Source organism: Montipora capricornis, chromosome 11, assembly GCF_036669925.1.
Source record: "Montipora capricornis isolate CH-2021 chromosome 11, ASM3666992v2, whole genome shotgun sequence".
Taxonomy (NCBI): domain Eukaryota; kingdom Metazoa; phylum Cnidaria; class Anthozoa; order Scleractinia; family Acroporidae; genus Montipora; species Montipora capricornis.
The window spans coordinates 30,473,504-30,488,737 of NC_090893.1; the positions used below are offsets into that span (position 1 = coordinate 30,473,504).

Here is a 15,234-nt window from a genome sequence, read left to right on the forward strand (position 1 = left end):
CCTGAGCGAAAGTTATCCTCAGAGAAAAAATATCTTTTCAGTTCTCGTGGGAGAAATCTCGGCCATCGTGAAGGAAAGTCAGATCATTAGCGGAAAATTGACATGTCGCAGGTGTTGTACAACAAGCACCTTTTATTTGAATTTCATATCCCTTCATATTGGATATTTTGTGATGGTCAAAACCTTACTTCTTTCCCCTTAATAGACCGTGAACAAAGTGATTTCTATACCTTGAGACTGTTCCGCTCTTCGTACTGTTTAAAACGAAGCGCGTCAAGACTCCTTGTGACATAATATTGCGTGACCCACATGGGCGCATCTTGGCGTCCCTGAGTGGCTATCTTAATGATCTTCGACGCTTTGCCGAAATCAACCTCCAACCACTGGTAGTAATTGTTGTATTTTGCCATCCACGTCCCCGCGTACCGTCCGCTTCGCTTTCGTTGAAGCCGCGCTAGCCAAGGGGAATGGTACCTATCTTTGAACGACGAGGCCGTAATCATATTGTTCTTGATTCGGCCAGTCTGCATTCCCATTGGTCGGTTACAGAGGACTCCTAGTGATGTTTAAAAAATATCGAATTTTAGCTGAGAAAGTATAGTTGAACTTGAACGTTGGCTGCTAAAGAATAAGCCCTATGCTTTCATAGCGGCGATATCACAAATTTAAATCACTTCTACGCTGTACCGTAACAGGCTTTCCTATGCTCAATTTTTTATTTTGCGCTGAGCAGATCACTAGTTTTATTCAGTATACAATGCCAGAGTTTAGTCCAATGAGTCTTAACCGATGAAAATGAACCTAAACTTCAATTATGTTATGTTATTATCTGTCTCCCTAGAGATTGGTTACAAACTTCAAAACGCGAATGCAAAACTCTTTGTGACGTAAAGTTAGGAAAGATAAACGCCTCTCCTTGAATAACAGCTAGTTTGGGTGAGTTTACGTAACTTGCGCTGCAAATATAAAGTGAAATGGTGAAGCGAAAACGGTAAATTATGTAAATTGTAAATAAAGGGATATATTTATCTTCGTCGTCGTCGTCAAGAGCCGTCTTCGATACAAAGGTTGGCTCTTGCACACCCCCACGAGAGCAATAAACAATATTTGAATTTTGGAGCACTTCAAATCGGCTGAATTTGTCGTCACTTGATCAGTGCGATAGAAACGTTTTAAGTTAACTGTCGACAACAAACGTTATTTATATCTTTCCTCGACTGAATGGATCACAATTAAATCACCACTGAGATGCAAGATCCTTCAACCGATTTTACGATTTGTATCCATACCTAATCTGCATCCATACAGCTCCACTCTCATGGCAATATAGCCGTACCAAGTCTTTGGGTGAACACGGATATAACGGGCTTTTATGGTCGGGTTTAGCCTGTGGTAATTTACGAGGTATCGCTCATAATTGCCTTGGAAAACCTAAAAATGAAAAACAGTAATTACAAAGACGATGCTTACGCTTGCGTCGCTATGAGGACCAAGCCTTTAATTGCACAGAGTCCCTCGGAAGGCAGCTAACCGACCGCGAAACGAGAAAGTTTAAACATGACAATTCATTTTCAATCACTGAATGACTAGCTGACTGTCTGACTAACTGACAGGATGGCTCACCGAGCGACCGACGACCTACCGACCGACAGCCGACCGACCGACCGACCGACCGACTGAAGGCCGGCCGGCCGGCTGACTGACTGACTAGTCGAGAAGAGACATTTAGCATCGCGCTTACGGCAAACGGCAAACGTCTGACTCAACTGCGATTTGAACTTTGCGAAAAAGATCGCCGTTTCACGTAATCTCTCTGATGACTGACAGACAGAATGTATGACTGAAGAACTGATTGACGGCTAACGGGCTGGATCGCCTGCTTCTCCTTTTCTCAACCAAAACACCAGAAAACTAGCTACCAACGAATCAACCCTCTCAGTAGAGCATACCTTAATTCGTTTCCCGTACTTGTAAGGGTTGAATCTTGCTCCGTCGTTGCTATAAGACAATGTATACGTTTTCACCCAATGATTAGCGTCGTAGCGAGCTTGAGTTGCAATTCTCTTGACACGTGACGTCACCCCCAAGTCAACTTGCCACCACTGGTTCGCATTGTTATACTTAGCGACCCAGCCTCCTCGAGTTTGGCCCTGATTTTGTGCCTGTAGCCTGGCACTCCAGGGACCGTAATAATAGTTGTACAAGGAGGTGGCTGTGAACATAGATCGTAAGACTCGGCCATCTTGTAATCCGAGTGGAACATCGCATCGATCTAGGGAAAAAGATTTCAAGAGATGTTCAAGACGCTATAAAAAACGCTTTACGTAATATCTTCATTACAAGAATCTCGAGAGGATTCCACTTTAAGTTCGTGAAACGAGTTTCAGTTCAAGGCAAAGCCGAAGTACAGAGCTTATCGCAGGGGGCTTATTAGATTCCACTCCGAGGACGATATCCACATGCTGTATTGCCTCGACTCCTGCAATACTATAGCCTGCGAACAGCAGACGCATTTCCGGTCGTCGCTTCTCAGAGAAGCGACGACCGGAAATGCGTCTGCTGTTCGCAGGCTAGCAATACTACTACAGATGTTGTATTTCCATAATCCTAATTCCTAAATGTATTATTGCAAACATGTATCAACTTTTTCATTTTCGATCATATCCCTTTTATTTAACTACCGGTATCCTGATTCTCTTCCCTGCCCCGATTGGTTTTCAGCTACTTACCGGAGGAGATTTTGCAAGAAAGTGTTTTTGTGTTTTTAACGAAGCTTGTTTTGTTTGTCTCTCCGAATCCAAGCGGAGGACGAGTCGAGTCCAATTTTACAATAAACCAATTTCGATATATTAAAATTCAGTCCTAAACAAAAGACATCATCTCGAAGCTCTGGGGAATAAATATACGGATTTGTATGAGTTTATTCCCCAGAGCCTTGAGATGATGCCTTTTGTTTTCGACTGAATCTTATCGAATCTTAATACATCGAAATTGGTCTATTTTAATGAGACGAAAATATGCTTGTGGTAAAAAAATGCCGTGGCCACGGTTCAAATGAGCCTGGGTGGAATTAATGTGCCAAGCTTCCAGACAAAGGTGATGATGGTACCGCCGTTCGGTGGTTGTAATGTTGTTATTATCCACGCTAATGTATGGTTGGTTTGGCAAGTGTATTCCGACAAGGCGAAGTTCTATTTTTCAAAGGCAAAGTGATTTTGGTGCTCATTTAAACGGAAACTAATAAAACTAGTATTTGGTTTATTATTCGTTTTCATAGTTATTGCAGTGCCTGGTGCCAATTTCTTTGCCTTTTTTTCTTGTCTTAGAGCTTTGGGAATGTGAAGCTAATCTGTTCCGCTTCACCACCTTCACCAGTCACGATTTAAAAATAATAAAATTCCCCACCCATTCTCAAGTGCCTCGTTAGCGCAGTAGGCAGCGCGTCAGTCTCATAATCTCAAATAGACATCTGAAGGTCGTGAGTTCGATCCTCACACGAGGCATTATTTTTTTTCCGTAGGAAAAACGACGTAACATGAACTACAAAGAAACATGTACGACAACCAATGCAGTTACATAAGCTTTTTCTTGCAGTATGATTAAATCGTGAACGTCTTAGGGAAGTATGTTTCCTTTCCAAGTCGGAAGGAAGTATGTTTTTAGTTGTCAGTCAACCGCGAGGCGATTTCTTTTTCGGCCATTTTTTCTCGCTCCTATCTTCTCATCTAAGTGGAGAAAGAAGGACTGCTCATGGTCTAAATTATGACTCGCTGTCCAGTGCTCTAATGAGACTTCAAAACATCTAAGGTACAGAATATACGATTTGAAACTTCCTAAAGCGAGTAAACAAAACAGCTCTGAAGCAGAGTGTTCCCACAACATAAAATTCTTGAACTTTCGATCCTTCCTAAACGAGAGAGACGACACAAGTCTTTAGCTACGTCCTTTATGTAGGACCCGAATGGACAATGCGTCCCAATGATCTGCGGGCTCTACAAAGTCATTCGCCTCAATTTGGCCATTTTCGAGTTCATGTTTGCCTCCTCTTCAAAGCGAGTCTAAGTACGAAGTTTTTGTGATGGGAATTAGTTCTACTTTACACATGAAAGAAAGTAATTATCATAAGAAAAACTTCGCACTTAGACTCGCTCTGAAGAAGAGGCAGACATGAACTCGGAAATGGCCTATTTTCAAAGGTAAGTATACACACCCAGACTGGTTGCTTGGCGACCGGCGAAGCTGATTTCCCTTTCCTAAACAAGCGAAGCCATTTTTGAAGGTCGATGCCATTCTTAGTAACCAACAACCCTTTTTATTCGGTTAGCTAACAACAAATTGTCACGATTAGTTTCATTTAAATACTTTAAAATTGCCAACCGAAAGGTAGTGTAGAGGTTGAGTACATTTACTTTCCAGTCACTGAACCGGACTTTTTCTAATTTTTTTCTGAGGTTTTTTTCTCAGTTTTTTTTTTTTTTTATTCTAAGTGACATACGCTACTTATCTAGTCCTAGATTAAGTATTTTTTTCCTCATTTGCAAACGGCAAACTTAACAGTGAAAAGTCTCGTCCAAATGGCATCGCTTGTTCACGAAAGGGAAAATTGCACCGGCGAAAGGACAAGTGACGAATCGGTGACGTCCGGTGACGTCCGTACACTGGTCGAATGCTCTACCCGTGCACGGTGGTCGCAGGTTCGAATCCTGACTGGGACAAGTTTGCTATTCATCAGGAAATTTTTCTATGGAGAGTCTCCCATTAGCCATAGAGGGAAATTTGATTTAAACAATACAACATCTTGACACTCTTGATGCTAAACGTTCCTATCAGAGACAGTTTGCAACGGAACAAAATAAGGCATGATAGAGAATTTGGCGCGCAAGAAAAAGCGAATGATGTTCGTTATCTCTCGCGTCTGAATTCGATTGCATTTGCCCAATTTGCACTTTCTCTTCGTCTTCAGATGCCTATCCCGACGCGCCACGCGAATCTTACGTAAGTGGACACCCATGGGGCCGCGCTCCGGTGTTTACGAAAATCACTTACCAGCGACGCACCCATAATACTCGATCCTCATACAGATACGTCGATACCAACCACGTGGATTCAGTTTTACATATCTGGCGTATATAGCAGGTGTTATGGCATTTTGCAGAAGGCTGTTTTGATCTCGATTGGCTTGGAAAAGCTGTGAATTTAAACATCAAGCAATTAATGGACTTTTGTCTTTCGCAGCCAACCACAACCATTGAGTATGAAAAAATGGCGTTGAACACTTGTCCGTTAAGAAGCCTTCACATTCTCTAGCACAAGGAACAGTCGAACTTCCAGCTGTAATAAGAGGTCCTTTAATTACATTTTCTTCTATATGGAAAATTTTCAGGACGTGATCACTGTTATAATTAGGCAGAAATCTGAAGGTTCGAAGGTCGCAAATACAAATTGCAAGTATATTACCCGGTGGTGAGAAGATATGAGTTTTATGTTTGAGTGGCAAGAGCAATATTGTGTTCTTGCCACGAGAACATAAAATTCAGGCTTCAACCAAACGCGTAATTTTCTTTTATTACATAGACAATATATATACATGGTAGAGATTGAAAAACAGGCTTTAACACAAATACTGGGTATCAATACAAACAAAAAAAGGCGGTAAAAGAAGGCGGGAATCGTGACGTCAATGCTCGATACGACTACTCGTGGTAGACACGAAAAATACGCCACTCGGTTCCCGTATGTAGTGGTCGTATTGATTCTGCGAGTGTCTTAGTTCCCGGTAAAACACTCCCGTCCATATAATAATAAATAATATGCCACTAGAAATCACTGTGTATCAACTTTCTACTGACTTCACCTTATTTCCACTCATAAACCTGTACATTGACCAATGCACGTTATCCACACTTGACGACAGATAAAACGAAGTAACCCAATAGCCGTAGTCGTAACGTCCTTGCGTGACAATTTGTGTCACTTTCATCAGCCGACCAAAGTCCACCTTTAACCACTGGTACTTATTGTTGTCGCGCGAGCACCAGGCCCCCATGTTGCTGCCTTTCTTAATTTGACCCAGTCTCGCGTGCTTGGCGTTGAATTGATTAAGTTCAGAGGATGCAGTGATTCGACTGTCAGGGATGCGCTTGTTTGACACTCCCAAAGGTGCGTTACACAGAGACGCTGTGGAAATGTATCCAAACGCAATCAATCTCACGAAAAAAGTCTTTGGCTTATGGTAATGTTCTACACGCATGAAAATATTGTTGGTTCCATCGAAAGCTCTTATCTTTGCAAAATTCATTAAAAATCTTATCGACGAATATAATAATGATGATGATAATAATAATAATGATAATGATAATGATAATGACAATGATAATTATAATAATAATAGTAATAATAATAATATTATTATTATTGTTATTATTATTATTATTATTATTATTATTATTATTATTACTAATAACAATAATAATTACTTATAAGATCTTTTATGGACAACTTTTTTACTTGTTACAAAACTTACGAGCGACACTTTCATTAATTAGTTCACCATCTATTTTTGTTTTTAAAAGCAACCTGAAGGATTATCTAGCTGAAACCCGATTTACCATTTAAATTGTGAGTTGTATTTGCTCACTCTGTACTTTACCATATATCTACGCAATTAGCCCAAGGAGCCTATTCATTATAACCTCCAAGCTTCCGTGTCACACCAATCCGGCTTTATTAAATTATTAGTTTTTTTTTATCAAGCTGTATTGCGTATCTTTTACATGTGTAACCCAATGAACAAATAAATAAATATATAAATAAAGAGTGTAAAGCATTGATATTGGAGCGTTTCGTCAGTTTCAAGCGTCGTTAGCAGGTAAACAACCAACCAGAATTGAGATTTAGTCCACGGGCTATCCGTGCGCGATGGGTCCTAAAAAAGGTTGGCCAAGGTTGGTGTAACATCGTCAGTCATACCAAACAAATGTGTGCTAAAAATGTCGCTCCAGTTAGCCAGGGATTTAGTGCTTGTGATACGTCATTTTCTTACCTGCACAGCCGTAAAACTCAGCCCTGAGACAAATCCAACCATACCAGGTCTTTGGATAAATACGAACGTTTACAGCCGTGAAAGGCTTGATAAACTGGTGGTACACGATGGTGTGACGATCTGAGTTTCCATCGAAGACCTGAAAACGCCGATAGGGTTAGTTCATTCGGTCGATAGAAAATCAGACTTTAATCTGAGGATTTAATTCCTTTATTGAGTGACCACGTTTTCTCTATGAGAAAAAAGTAAGGCACGGAATACGGTGTGATGGTCTGGCGTTGTACAGGGAGAAATATCGTCTTTGCTTTGCTGTGTGACCAGTGAAACTGAAATAACTAAACTAAACTACGACGATTACAGCGTAGCACTTTGAAACGTGAGTGACCCTTAAGGAAGAACGACCTACTTCTAATGAAATGAATATGAAACGGGAGAGAATTGTAAAGGTTATAGCTAGACTCTGATACTAGAATAGGTAACGAAGTTGGAGGGCATAGAGGATATTACTTGACTATGAGGGGATCCGAATCAGTTTATCTTTCAGTGCTGAAGGTATCTCTCACAAGTGAGAAAAGCGAACGAAGGAGGAGAAGGAGATTTTCAAGAGCAACGAAAATGCAAAGATAAACGAAATTTAGTTAATGACATAACGGCCGAACGACTTCACGCGTGAATAGGATGCACAAATATTACTGACTGACATGTCCGTAACCATAACGACGTCAATATCCTAAAGCGAATAAATTCAGGGTGCTCACCTTCACTGCACTTCCTTGTCTATAAAGCGCAAAGTTCATTTCATCAACGCTGTAACCAATGGTATAGCTTTTAACCCAGTAATTACCATTCTGTCGTCCTTGAGTGGCCACGCCCTTGACAACCCTAGTCTCCACGAAGTTCACCTGGAACCACTCTCCATGGCGATTGGATCGCACACCCCAAGAGTAAATACTGTTAAGGCGACCATACCAAGGCGCATAGCCTGAGTTGTAGTAAGTTGAGGCGGTCAGAAGACCGTCTGTGATTCTTTTGTCTTCCACACCGAGCGGCATGACACAGCGATCTAAATCAAATAGGCGGACGACGAACTTCAATTCTAAAAATTGAGTAAAATGATTGAGGGGTAGGGGGGGGGGGTGTGCTCACATACCCACACACAAGCTACAAACTTCTTTTCAACTAGAATCATAGAGTGGCTGATAAGCTAGTATCTCCGAGCAAGACTGACGTACGTAGCTTCTTACTATTAAGAACAATTCATTTTACGAATAACACATCGGTATTGTAAACGACCCAGTTCCTACCGGTTTTATGTGGCATCGGCTTATTTTTTCATTCCCTGTTAGATGCGGCTGAAGGGAGATTATTTTGGGAGCGATTTTTAACCCTTTAAGCCCTATATCCCCACTGAAATTCTCCTTACTGACCTTTGTACATTTCATTATAGAAGTAGTTTGGAGAATTTGTTGAAGGATCAAAGGCTTTTCTCTTCATAGATAAGTTTGTAAATTCTTGAAACCTTTCCTGGTCATTTTGTAAACATAAGGTGAGAAGACGATGATGTTTGTCTCCCTTCGGACTTGAAGGGTGAAAAGGACGATGGTACCGTACTTGCACAAGACCGGCAAAGGTCTATGTTCGAGACGCAATGTTCGAACGGACGCATATGAATATTTGAAATGCTCGCTCCAGTGTTGGAATTCTCGGCGATGAACCAGAATCACGACCTCTGGAGAGCAGAATAAGACGAGAAGTCACCTTTCTTTTGCCTCGCTCGTCCCTCCGTCGAACTTACTTCAGCGTCTGTTATAAAGGCATTTGTCAATTCGAACACACATAAACCCTTAAACCGCACTCTAACAACACTTGAAAAGTCACAAAAAAAGTTACTACTCGCGAAGTATCAATGCTCCTTTCCTTTGGATTTCCTTCTTACCTTCAGCGCATCCGTAGAACTCCACTCTCATGGCAATGTGAGAGTACCAGTTATATGGATGGATCTGAATATACTGACATTTGATTCGTGGAAACAGTCGATATTGCACGATGCTGTTTTGATCTTTGTTTCCTGTGTAATACTAGAAGGACACGACTGCGTTAGTTTAAAACACTTTTCATGATTATGAAAAACACCAAGCATTTATTGTTTTAGTGCTAAAGCGCTAACTGCTAAGACTGCAAATCGATGTTGATGTAGGTTTTGGATGAGAAAGGAAAACAAAAAAAAGCCGAAATAAAACCTCTTAGGGCAGATTAGATAATTCAAAAACTCGAATTCCGATGCTCGGAATTGAAATCGAACATGTGACACATTAGAGAAAAGCGAACCCTCTCACCGTATCTGGCCCGTATGGTCCGTAGATCGGAAACTGGACAAACAACCCCAAAAAATACAGTTGGCAACATCCAGGGCCCGCTTGTTCGAAAGCCGATTAACTTAATCCAGGATTAGCGTAAACTTTTGTTTCATGTTTACCACTTTTTGGTGAAAGTTTGTTTTGTTTACATTTGTTTTTTCAAGATTGGCTTCTTCTAATGTAACGTTTTGCCAAATATCAGCGTTGAACAGCATTTGGGAGTAGGGAAATAAACTCCTTGGTTAATTTTAAATCTAGGATTAGCGTTAACCGGCTTTTGAAGAACCCGGCACAGAAGCCCAGGTGTTTCCAGTTGTTGCAAGTAGAGTTGCATTGCCGTGAGTATCGGATCTGCTTTTGGCATCGACAGCGTGAAAACCAATTACAAATAAGGCGGTAAAGCTCCATCGAAACCGATGGCTACGAGTGTCATCTCGAAATGCTAATGAACCGCGAATTTCCATCATTTTACTCTGTTGTTTTGGAGAGGATGCAAAAGAATTAATCAATTCTTCAATTCTCTGCCATCCGATGTTAAATGTTGTGATGATTTTAAATCTTTTAGTAAGCAAACATTATGTATTATAAGGGAGCGCTGCCGGAATAGGGCGGAATGATTTCTTGCCGAGTTTAGATAATGAATTTTTATATTGTATGATTACATTTTACATGTACCGTTTATCACTTAGTTTTTTTTACAAATTTATGATTAAGATTTATGTTAATTTCCTCATTTTACTTTTCTATCAGGCGAAGAGCCATATCATGGATGTACTGATATTAAACCGTTATTATTACTATTATTATTATTATTATTATTATTATTATATTGTTTCTGCCCATAATTGGGAGCTGATGCGGTGACAATGACGACGTCCACACTAATGCGTTTTCGAAAACCTCCATTTATATATAACAGTCCACACTAAAACGATCGAAAACGGAGGTTTTCAAAAACGAAGGTCCACGAAAACGGAGGTTTTCAAAAACGCTTTTGAAAGTGGAGACTTTTGAAAACGGAGGTCTATCGTTCTAGCGTGGACGGCGAATACGCATGACGTCATATTCTATGTGTATGCCTCACTTTCCCGCACGCCAAGACGTAACCAAAGCCTGGTGACAAAAACGCATCTTTAGATCTCCGTTTTCAGTCTCTAGTGTAGGCGTCCGAATACGATGTGAAATCGCTAGTGTGGACGAGGCCTGAAAATATATCTTTGTAGTAGTCTAATAGGTGGCGATTATTCCCAGTCATTCGGCGTGGAAAATGTATTCGAACTCTCCAGGAATAAAATTGGTCGAAACGATTTGGATGTTTGGAAAGAAAATTGACAATTTATTGTCAAGTACTCTAGTCCTAAAAAAAAACAACTTTGGTCAATTCACATAGTTGTCAGGGCGAGAACGACAAAAAAAAATGAAAGAAATGTATATTTGAAGTGCGGGTTAAAGACGAAAGAAAGAAGTGATATTTACTACAGGAAAGTGCAACAGACCAAGTCTTCGCGACCGTAGTCAGTAGCCTCGTTAGCGCAGTAGGCAGCGCGGCAGTCTCATAATCAATATCAGACATCTGAAGGTCGTGAGTTCGATCCTCACACGAGGCATCTCCTATTTGTTTTGTTTTCGCTAATCGAAAACGTACTTAATACGCGGTGATATTTAACACCGGAAAGTGCAACCGACCAATTCTTCGCGACCGTAGTCAGTAGCCTCGTTAGCGCAGTAGGCAGCGCGTCAGTCTCATAATCAATATCAGACATCTGAAGGTCGTGAGTTCGATCCTCACACGAGGCATCTCCTACTTGTTTTGTTTTCGCTAATCGAAAACGTACTTAATACGCGGTGATATTTACCACCGGAAAGTGCAACCGACCAATTCTTCGCGACCGTAGTCAGTAGCCTCGTTAGCGCAGTAGGCAGCGCGTCAGTCTCATAATCAATATCAGACATCTGAAGGTCGTGAGTTCGATCCTCACACGAGGCATCTCCTTTTTGTTTTGTTTTCTTCAATCGAAAACGTACGTAATACGCGGTGATATTTATTACAGGAAAGCCCAACCGACCAAGTTTTGGCAACCGTAGTCAGTAGCCTCGTTAGCGCAGTAGGCAGCGCGTCAGTCTCATAATCGATATCAGACATCTGAAGGTCGTGAGTTCGATCCTCCCACGAGGCATCTCGTTTTTTTTCTTTGTTTTCTTTAATCGAAAACGTACGTAATACACGGTGATATTTATTACAGGAAAGCCCAACCGACCAAGTTTTGGCAACCGTAGTCAGTAGCCTCGTTAGCGCAGTAGGCAGCGCGTCAGTCTCATAATCGATATCAGACATCTGAAGGTCGTGAGTTCGATCCTCCCACGAGGCATCTCGTTTTTTTTCTTTGTTTTCTTTAATCGAAAACGTACGTAATACACGGTGATATTTACTACAGGAAAGCCCAACCGACCAAGTCTTGGCGACCGTAGTCAGTAGCCTCGTTAGCGCAGTAGGCAGCCCGTCAGTCTCATAATCAATATCAGACATCTGAAGGTCGTGAGTTCGATCCTCACACAAGGCATATCGTTTTTTTTCTTTGTTTTCTTTAATCGAAAACGTACGTAATACGCGCTGATATTTACTACAGGAAAGTGCAACGGACCAAGTCTTCGCAACCGTAGTCAGTAGCCTCATTAGCGCAGTAGGCAGCGCGTCAGTCTCATAATCAATATCAGACATCTGAAGGTCGTCAGTTCGATCCTCACACGAGGCATCTCGTTTTTTTTTGTTTTCTTCAATCGGAAACGAACGTAATACGCGGTGATATTTACTACAGGAAAGCCCAACCGACCAAGTCTTGGCAACCGTAGTCAGTAGCCTCCTTAGCGCAGTAGGCAGCGCCTCAGTCTCATAATCAATATCAGACATCTGACATCTCGTTTTTTTTTTGTTTTCTTTAATCGAAAACCTACGTAATACGCGGTGATATTTACTACAGGAAAGCCCAACCGACCAAGTCTTCGCAACCGTAGTCAGTAGCCTCGTTAGCGCAGTAGGCAGCGCGTCAGTCTCATAATCAATATCAGACATCTGAAGGTCGTGAGTTCGATCCTCACACGAGGCATCTCCTACTTGTTTTGTTTTCGCTAATCGAAAACGTACTTAATACGCGGTGATATTTACCACCGGAAAGTGCAACCGACCAATTCTTCGCGACCGTAGTCAGTAGCCTCGTTAGCGCAGTAGGCAGCGCGTCAGTCTCATAATCAATATCAGACATCTGAAGGTCGTGAGTTCGATCCTCAAACGAGGCATCTCCTTTTTGTTTTGTTTTCTTCAATCGAAAACGTACGTAATACGCGGTGATATTTATTACAGGAAAGCCCAACCGACCAAGTCTTGGCAACCGTAGTCAGTAGCCTCGTTAGCGCAGTAGGCAGCGCGTCAGTCTCATAATCGATATCAGACATCTGAAGGTCGTGAGTTCGATCCTCACACGAGGCATCTCCTATTTGTTTTGTTTTCGCTAATCGAAAACGTACTTAATACGCGGTGATATTTAACACCGGAAAGTGCAACCGACCAATTCTTCGCGACCGTAGTCAGTAGCCTCGTTAGCGCAGTAGGCAGCGCGTCAGTCTCATAATCAATATCAGACATCTGAAGGTCGTGAGTTCGATCCTCACACGAGGCATCTCCTACTTGTTTTGTTTTCGCTAATCGAAAACGTACTTAATACGCGGTGATATTTACCACCGGAAAGTGCAACCGACCAATTCTTTGCGACCGTAGTCAGTAGCCTCGTTAGCGCAGTAGGCAGCGCGTCAGTCTCATAATCAATATCAGACATCTGAAGGTCGTGAGTTCGATCCTCACACGAGGCATCTCCTTTTTGTTTTGTTTTCTTCAATCGAAAACGTACGTAATACGCGGTGATATTTATTACAGGAAAGCCCAACCGACCAAGTCTTGGCAACCGTAGTCAGTAGCCTCGTTAGCGCAGTAGGCAGCGCGTCAGTCTCATAATCGATATCAGACATCTGAAGGTCGTGAGTTCGATCCTCCCACGAGGCATCTCGTTTTTTTTCTTTGTTTTCTTTAATCGAAAACGTACGTAATACACGGTGATATTTATTACAGGAAAGCCCAACCGACCAAGTTTTGGCAACCGTAGTCAGTAGCCTCGTTAGCGCAGTAGGCAGCGCGTCAGTCTCATAATCGATATCAGACATCTGAAGGTCGTGAGTTCGATCCTCCCACGAGGCATCTCGTTTTTTTTCTTTGTTTTCTTTAATCGAAAACGTACGTAATACACGGTGATATTTACTACAGGAAAGTGCAACGGACCAAGTCTTCGCAACCGTAGTCAGTAGCCTCATTAGCGCAGTAGGCAGCGCGTCAGTCTCATAATCAATATCAGACATCTGAAGGTCGTCAGTTCGATCCTCACACGAGGCATCTCGTTTTTTTTTGTTTTCTTCAATCGGAAACGAACGTAATACGCGGTGATATTTACTACAGGAAAGCCCAACCGACCAAGTCTTGGCAACCGTAGTCAGTAGCCTCCTTAGCGCAGTAGGCAGCGCCTCAGTCTCATAATCAATATCAGACATGTGACATCTCGTTTTTTTTTTGTTTTCTTTAATCGAAAACCTACGTAATACGCGGTGATATTTACTACAGGAAAGCCCAACCGACCAAGTCTTCGCAACCGTAGTCAGTAGCCTCGTTAGCGCAGTAGGCAGCGCGTCAGTCTCATAATCAATATCAGACATCTGAAGGTCGTGAGTTCGATCCTCACACGAGGCATCTCGTTTTTTTTTTGTTTTCTTCAATCGGAAACGAACGTAATACGCGGTGATATTTACTACAGGAAAGCCCAACCGACCAAGTCTTGGCAACCGTAGTCAGTAGCCTCCTTAGCGCAGTAGGCAGCGCCTCAGTCTCATAATCAATATCAGACATCTGGCATCTCGTTTTTTTTTTGTTTTCTTTAATCGAAAACCTACGTAATACGCGGTGATATTTACTACAGGAAAGCCCAACCGACCAAGTCTTGGCAACCGAGGTCAGTAGCCTCGTTAGCGCAGTAGGCAGCGCGTCAGTCTCATAATCAATATCAGACATCTGAAGGTCGTGACTTCGATCCTCACACGACGCATCTCCTATTTGTTTTGTTTTCGCTAATCGAAAACGTACGTAATACACGGTCACGTCGCCCACAAGTTAATTCGCCTACAGGTTAACTCGCCTACGACGAAGTTAACTCGCCTACACGTGTGAAGTTAATTCGCCTACACATAAAGTTAACTCGCCTACACATTCGGAGTTACTGTTGATGTTATAAGATAAAGCAAAACAAGAAGTTTGCTCGACAACTATCAGGCAGAAAAACGAACCATCGATCGGATATCCGATTTGAGTTTTCGTCTGTCAGCGGCATTTCATTTCACATCATTCTTTACTAGTTCACTTTCGACTGCGCGGCCGGATGGTTTTCGTCGATTCGCAAGAATTTCATGCCAAATTGTATGAAAGGGTAGGATACCATTTAAGAAATCTTTAAGGTAAAAAAGTAAGTAAGTTGTGTATACTTACATTGTTAGTTGGTTGTATCATATTAAACTTGAAAGAAATGACTTGTCGTGTTTGTTGTTTCATCGACTGACAATATCGCGCGGCGATTGGGAAGAGACCCGCAGGCTGGTTCATGACATTCCACTGTATGTCTCAAGGCGCGAGACATGAAAATGTATGCGAGGTGCGTGGCAAAATGACACTGTTACTCAAACGTTCGTGCGTTCGATTGCGAAATCCTGATTTAGATCTTAAAATCTGGATTTTCGGATTTCCAA

The 15,234-nt window shown here is 41.9% G+C and overlaps 1 protein-coding gene and 15 non-coding genes across 16 annotated transcripts; 15 read left to right on the forward strand and 1 right to left on the reverse strand.

Annotated features, from left to right (window-relative positions):
• Positions 1–224: 224 nt before the first annotated feature.
• LOC138023350 (lactadherin-like) lies at positions 225–8,094 on the reverse strand. Its single transcript, XM_068870363.1, has 7 exons — positions 7,801–8,094; positions 7,043–7,181; positions 5,855–6,177; positions 5,047–5,188; positions 1,950–2,272; positions 1,290–1,431; positions 225–556 (listed from the first exon to the last, which is right to left on the reverse strand). The coding sequence occupies exons 1-7, from the start codon at positions 8,092–8,094 to the stop codon at positions 225–227; spliced, it is 1,695 nt and encodes a 564-aa protein (XP_068726464.1).
• Trnam-cau (transfer RNA methionine (anticodon CAU)) lies at positions 3,418–3,503 on the forward strand. Its single transcript is given in 2 exon segments — positions 3,418–3,454; positions 3,468–3,503. It is a non-coding gene; the product is annotated as a tRNA-Met (tRNA).
• A 2,826-nt stretch (positions 8,095–10,920) lies between the features above and the next one.
• Positions 10,921–11,006, forward strand: Trnam-cau (transfer RNA methionine (anticodon CAU)). Its single transcript is given in 2 exon segments — positions 10,921–10,957; positions 10,971–11,006. It is a non-coding gene; the product is annotated as a tRNA-Met (tRNA).
• A 104-nt stretch (positions 11,007–11,110) lies between these two features.
• Trnam-cau (transfer RNA methionine (anticodon CAU)) lies at positions 11,111–11,196 on the forward strand. Its single transcript is given in 2 exon segments — positions 11,111–11,147; positions 11,161–11,196. It is a non-coding gene; the product is annotated as a tRNA-Met (tRNA).
• Positions 11,197–11,300: 104 nt separating this feature from the next.
• Positions 11,301–11,386, forward strand: Trnam-cau (transfer RNA methionine (anticodon CAU)). Its single transcript is given in 2 exon segments — positions 11,301–11,337; positions 11,351–11,386. It is a non-coding gene; the product is annotated as a tRNA-Met (tRNA).
• A 104-nt stretch (positions 11,387–11,490) lies between these two features.
• On the forward strand, positions 11,491–11,576 carry Trnam-cau (transfer RNA methionine (anticodon CAU)). The gene is given in 2 exon segments: positions 11,491–11,527; positions 11,541–11,576. It is a non-coding gene; the product is annotated as a tRNA-Met (tRNA).
• Positions 11,577–11,682: 106 nt separating this feature from the next.
• Positions 11,683–11,768, forward strand: Trnam-cau (transfer RNA methionine (anticodon CAU)). Its single transcript is given in 2 exon segments — positions 11,683–11,719; positions 11,733–11,768. It is a non-coding gene; the product is annotated as a tRNA-Met (tRNA).
• Positions 11,769–11,874: 106 nt separating this feature from the next.
• On the forward strand, positions 11,875–11,960 carry Trnam-cau (transfer RNA methionine (anticodon CAU)). Its single transcript is given in 2 exon segments — positions 11,875–11,911; positions 11,925–11,960. It is a non-coding gene; the product is annotated as a tRNA-Met (tRNA).
• A 457-nt stretch (positions 11,961–12,417) lies between these two features.
• Positions 12,418–12,503, forward strand: Trnam-cau (transfer RNA methionine (anticodon CAU)). The gene is given in 2 exon segments: positions 12,418–12,454; positions 12,468–12,503. It is a non-coding gene; the product is annotated as a tRNA-Met (tRNA).
• Positions 12,504–12,607: 104 nt separating this feature from the next.
• Positions 12,608–12,693, forward strand: Trnam-cau (transfer RNA methionine (anticodon CAU)). The gene is given in 2 exon segments: positions 12,608–12,644; positions 12,658–12,693. It is a non-coding gene; the product is annotated as a tRNA-Met (tRNA).
• A 104-nt stretch (positions 12,694–12,797) lies between these two features.
• On the forward strand, positions 12,798–12,883 carry Trnam-cau (transfer RNA methionine (anticodon CAU)). Its single transcript is given in 2 exon segments — positions 12,798–12,834; positions 12,848–12,883. It is a non-coding gene; the product is annotated as a tRNA-Met (tRNA).
• Positions 12,884–12,987: 104 nt separating this feature from the next.
• Trnam-cau (transfer RNA methionine (anticodon CAU)) lies at positions 12,988–13,073 on the forward strand. The gene is given in 2 exon segments: positions 12,988–13,024; positions 13,038–13,073. It is a non-coding gene; the product is annotated as a tRNA-Met (tRNA).
• A 104-nt stretch (positions 13,074–13,177) lies between these two features.
• Trnam-cau (transfer RNA methionine (anticodon CAU)) lies at positions 13,178–13,263 on the forward strand. Its single transcript is given in 2 exon segments — positions 13,178–13,214; positions 13,228–13,263. It is a non-coding gene; the product is annotated as a tRNA-Met (tRNA).
• A 104-nt stretch (positions 13,264–13,367) lies between these two features.
• Trnam-cau (transfer RNA methionine (anticodon CAU)) lies at positions 13,368–13,453 on the forward strand. The gene is given in 2 exon segments: positions 13,368–13,404; positions 13,418–13,453. It is a non-coding gene; the product is annotated as a tRNA-Met (tRNA).
• A 106-nt stretch (positions 13,454–13,559) lies between these two features.
• On the forward strand, positions 13,560–13,645 carry Trnam-cau (transfer RNA methionine (anticodon CAU)). Its single transcript is given in 2 exon segments — positions 13,560–13,596; positions 13,610–13,645. It is a non-coding gene; the product is annotated as a tRNA-Met (tRNA).
• Positions 13,646–14,102: 457 nt separating this feature from the next.
• Trnam-cau (transfer RNA methionine (anticodon CAU)) lies at positions 14,103–14,188 on the forward strand. Its single transcript is given in 2 exon segments — positions 14,103–14,139; positions 14,153–14,188. It is a non-coding gene; the product is annotated as a tRNA-Met (tRNA).
• Positions 14,189–15,234: the final 1,046 nt, after the last annotated feature.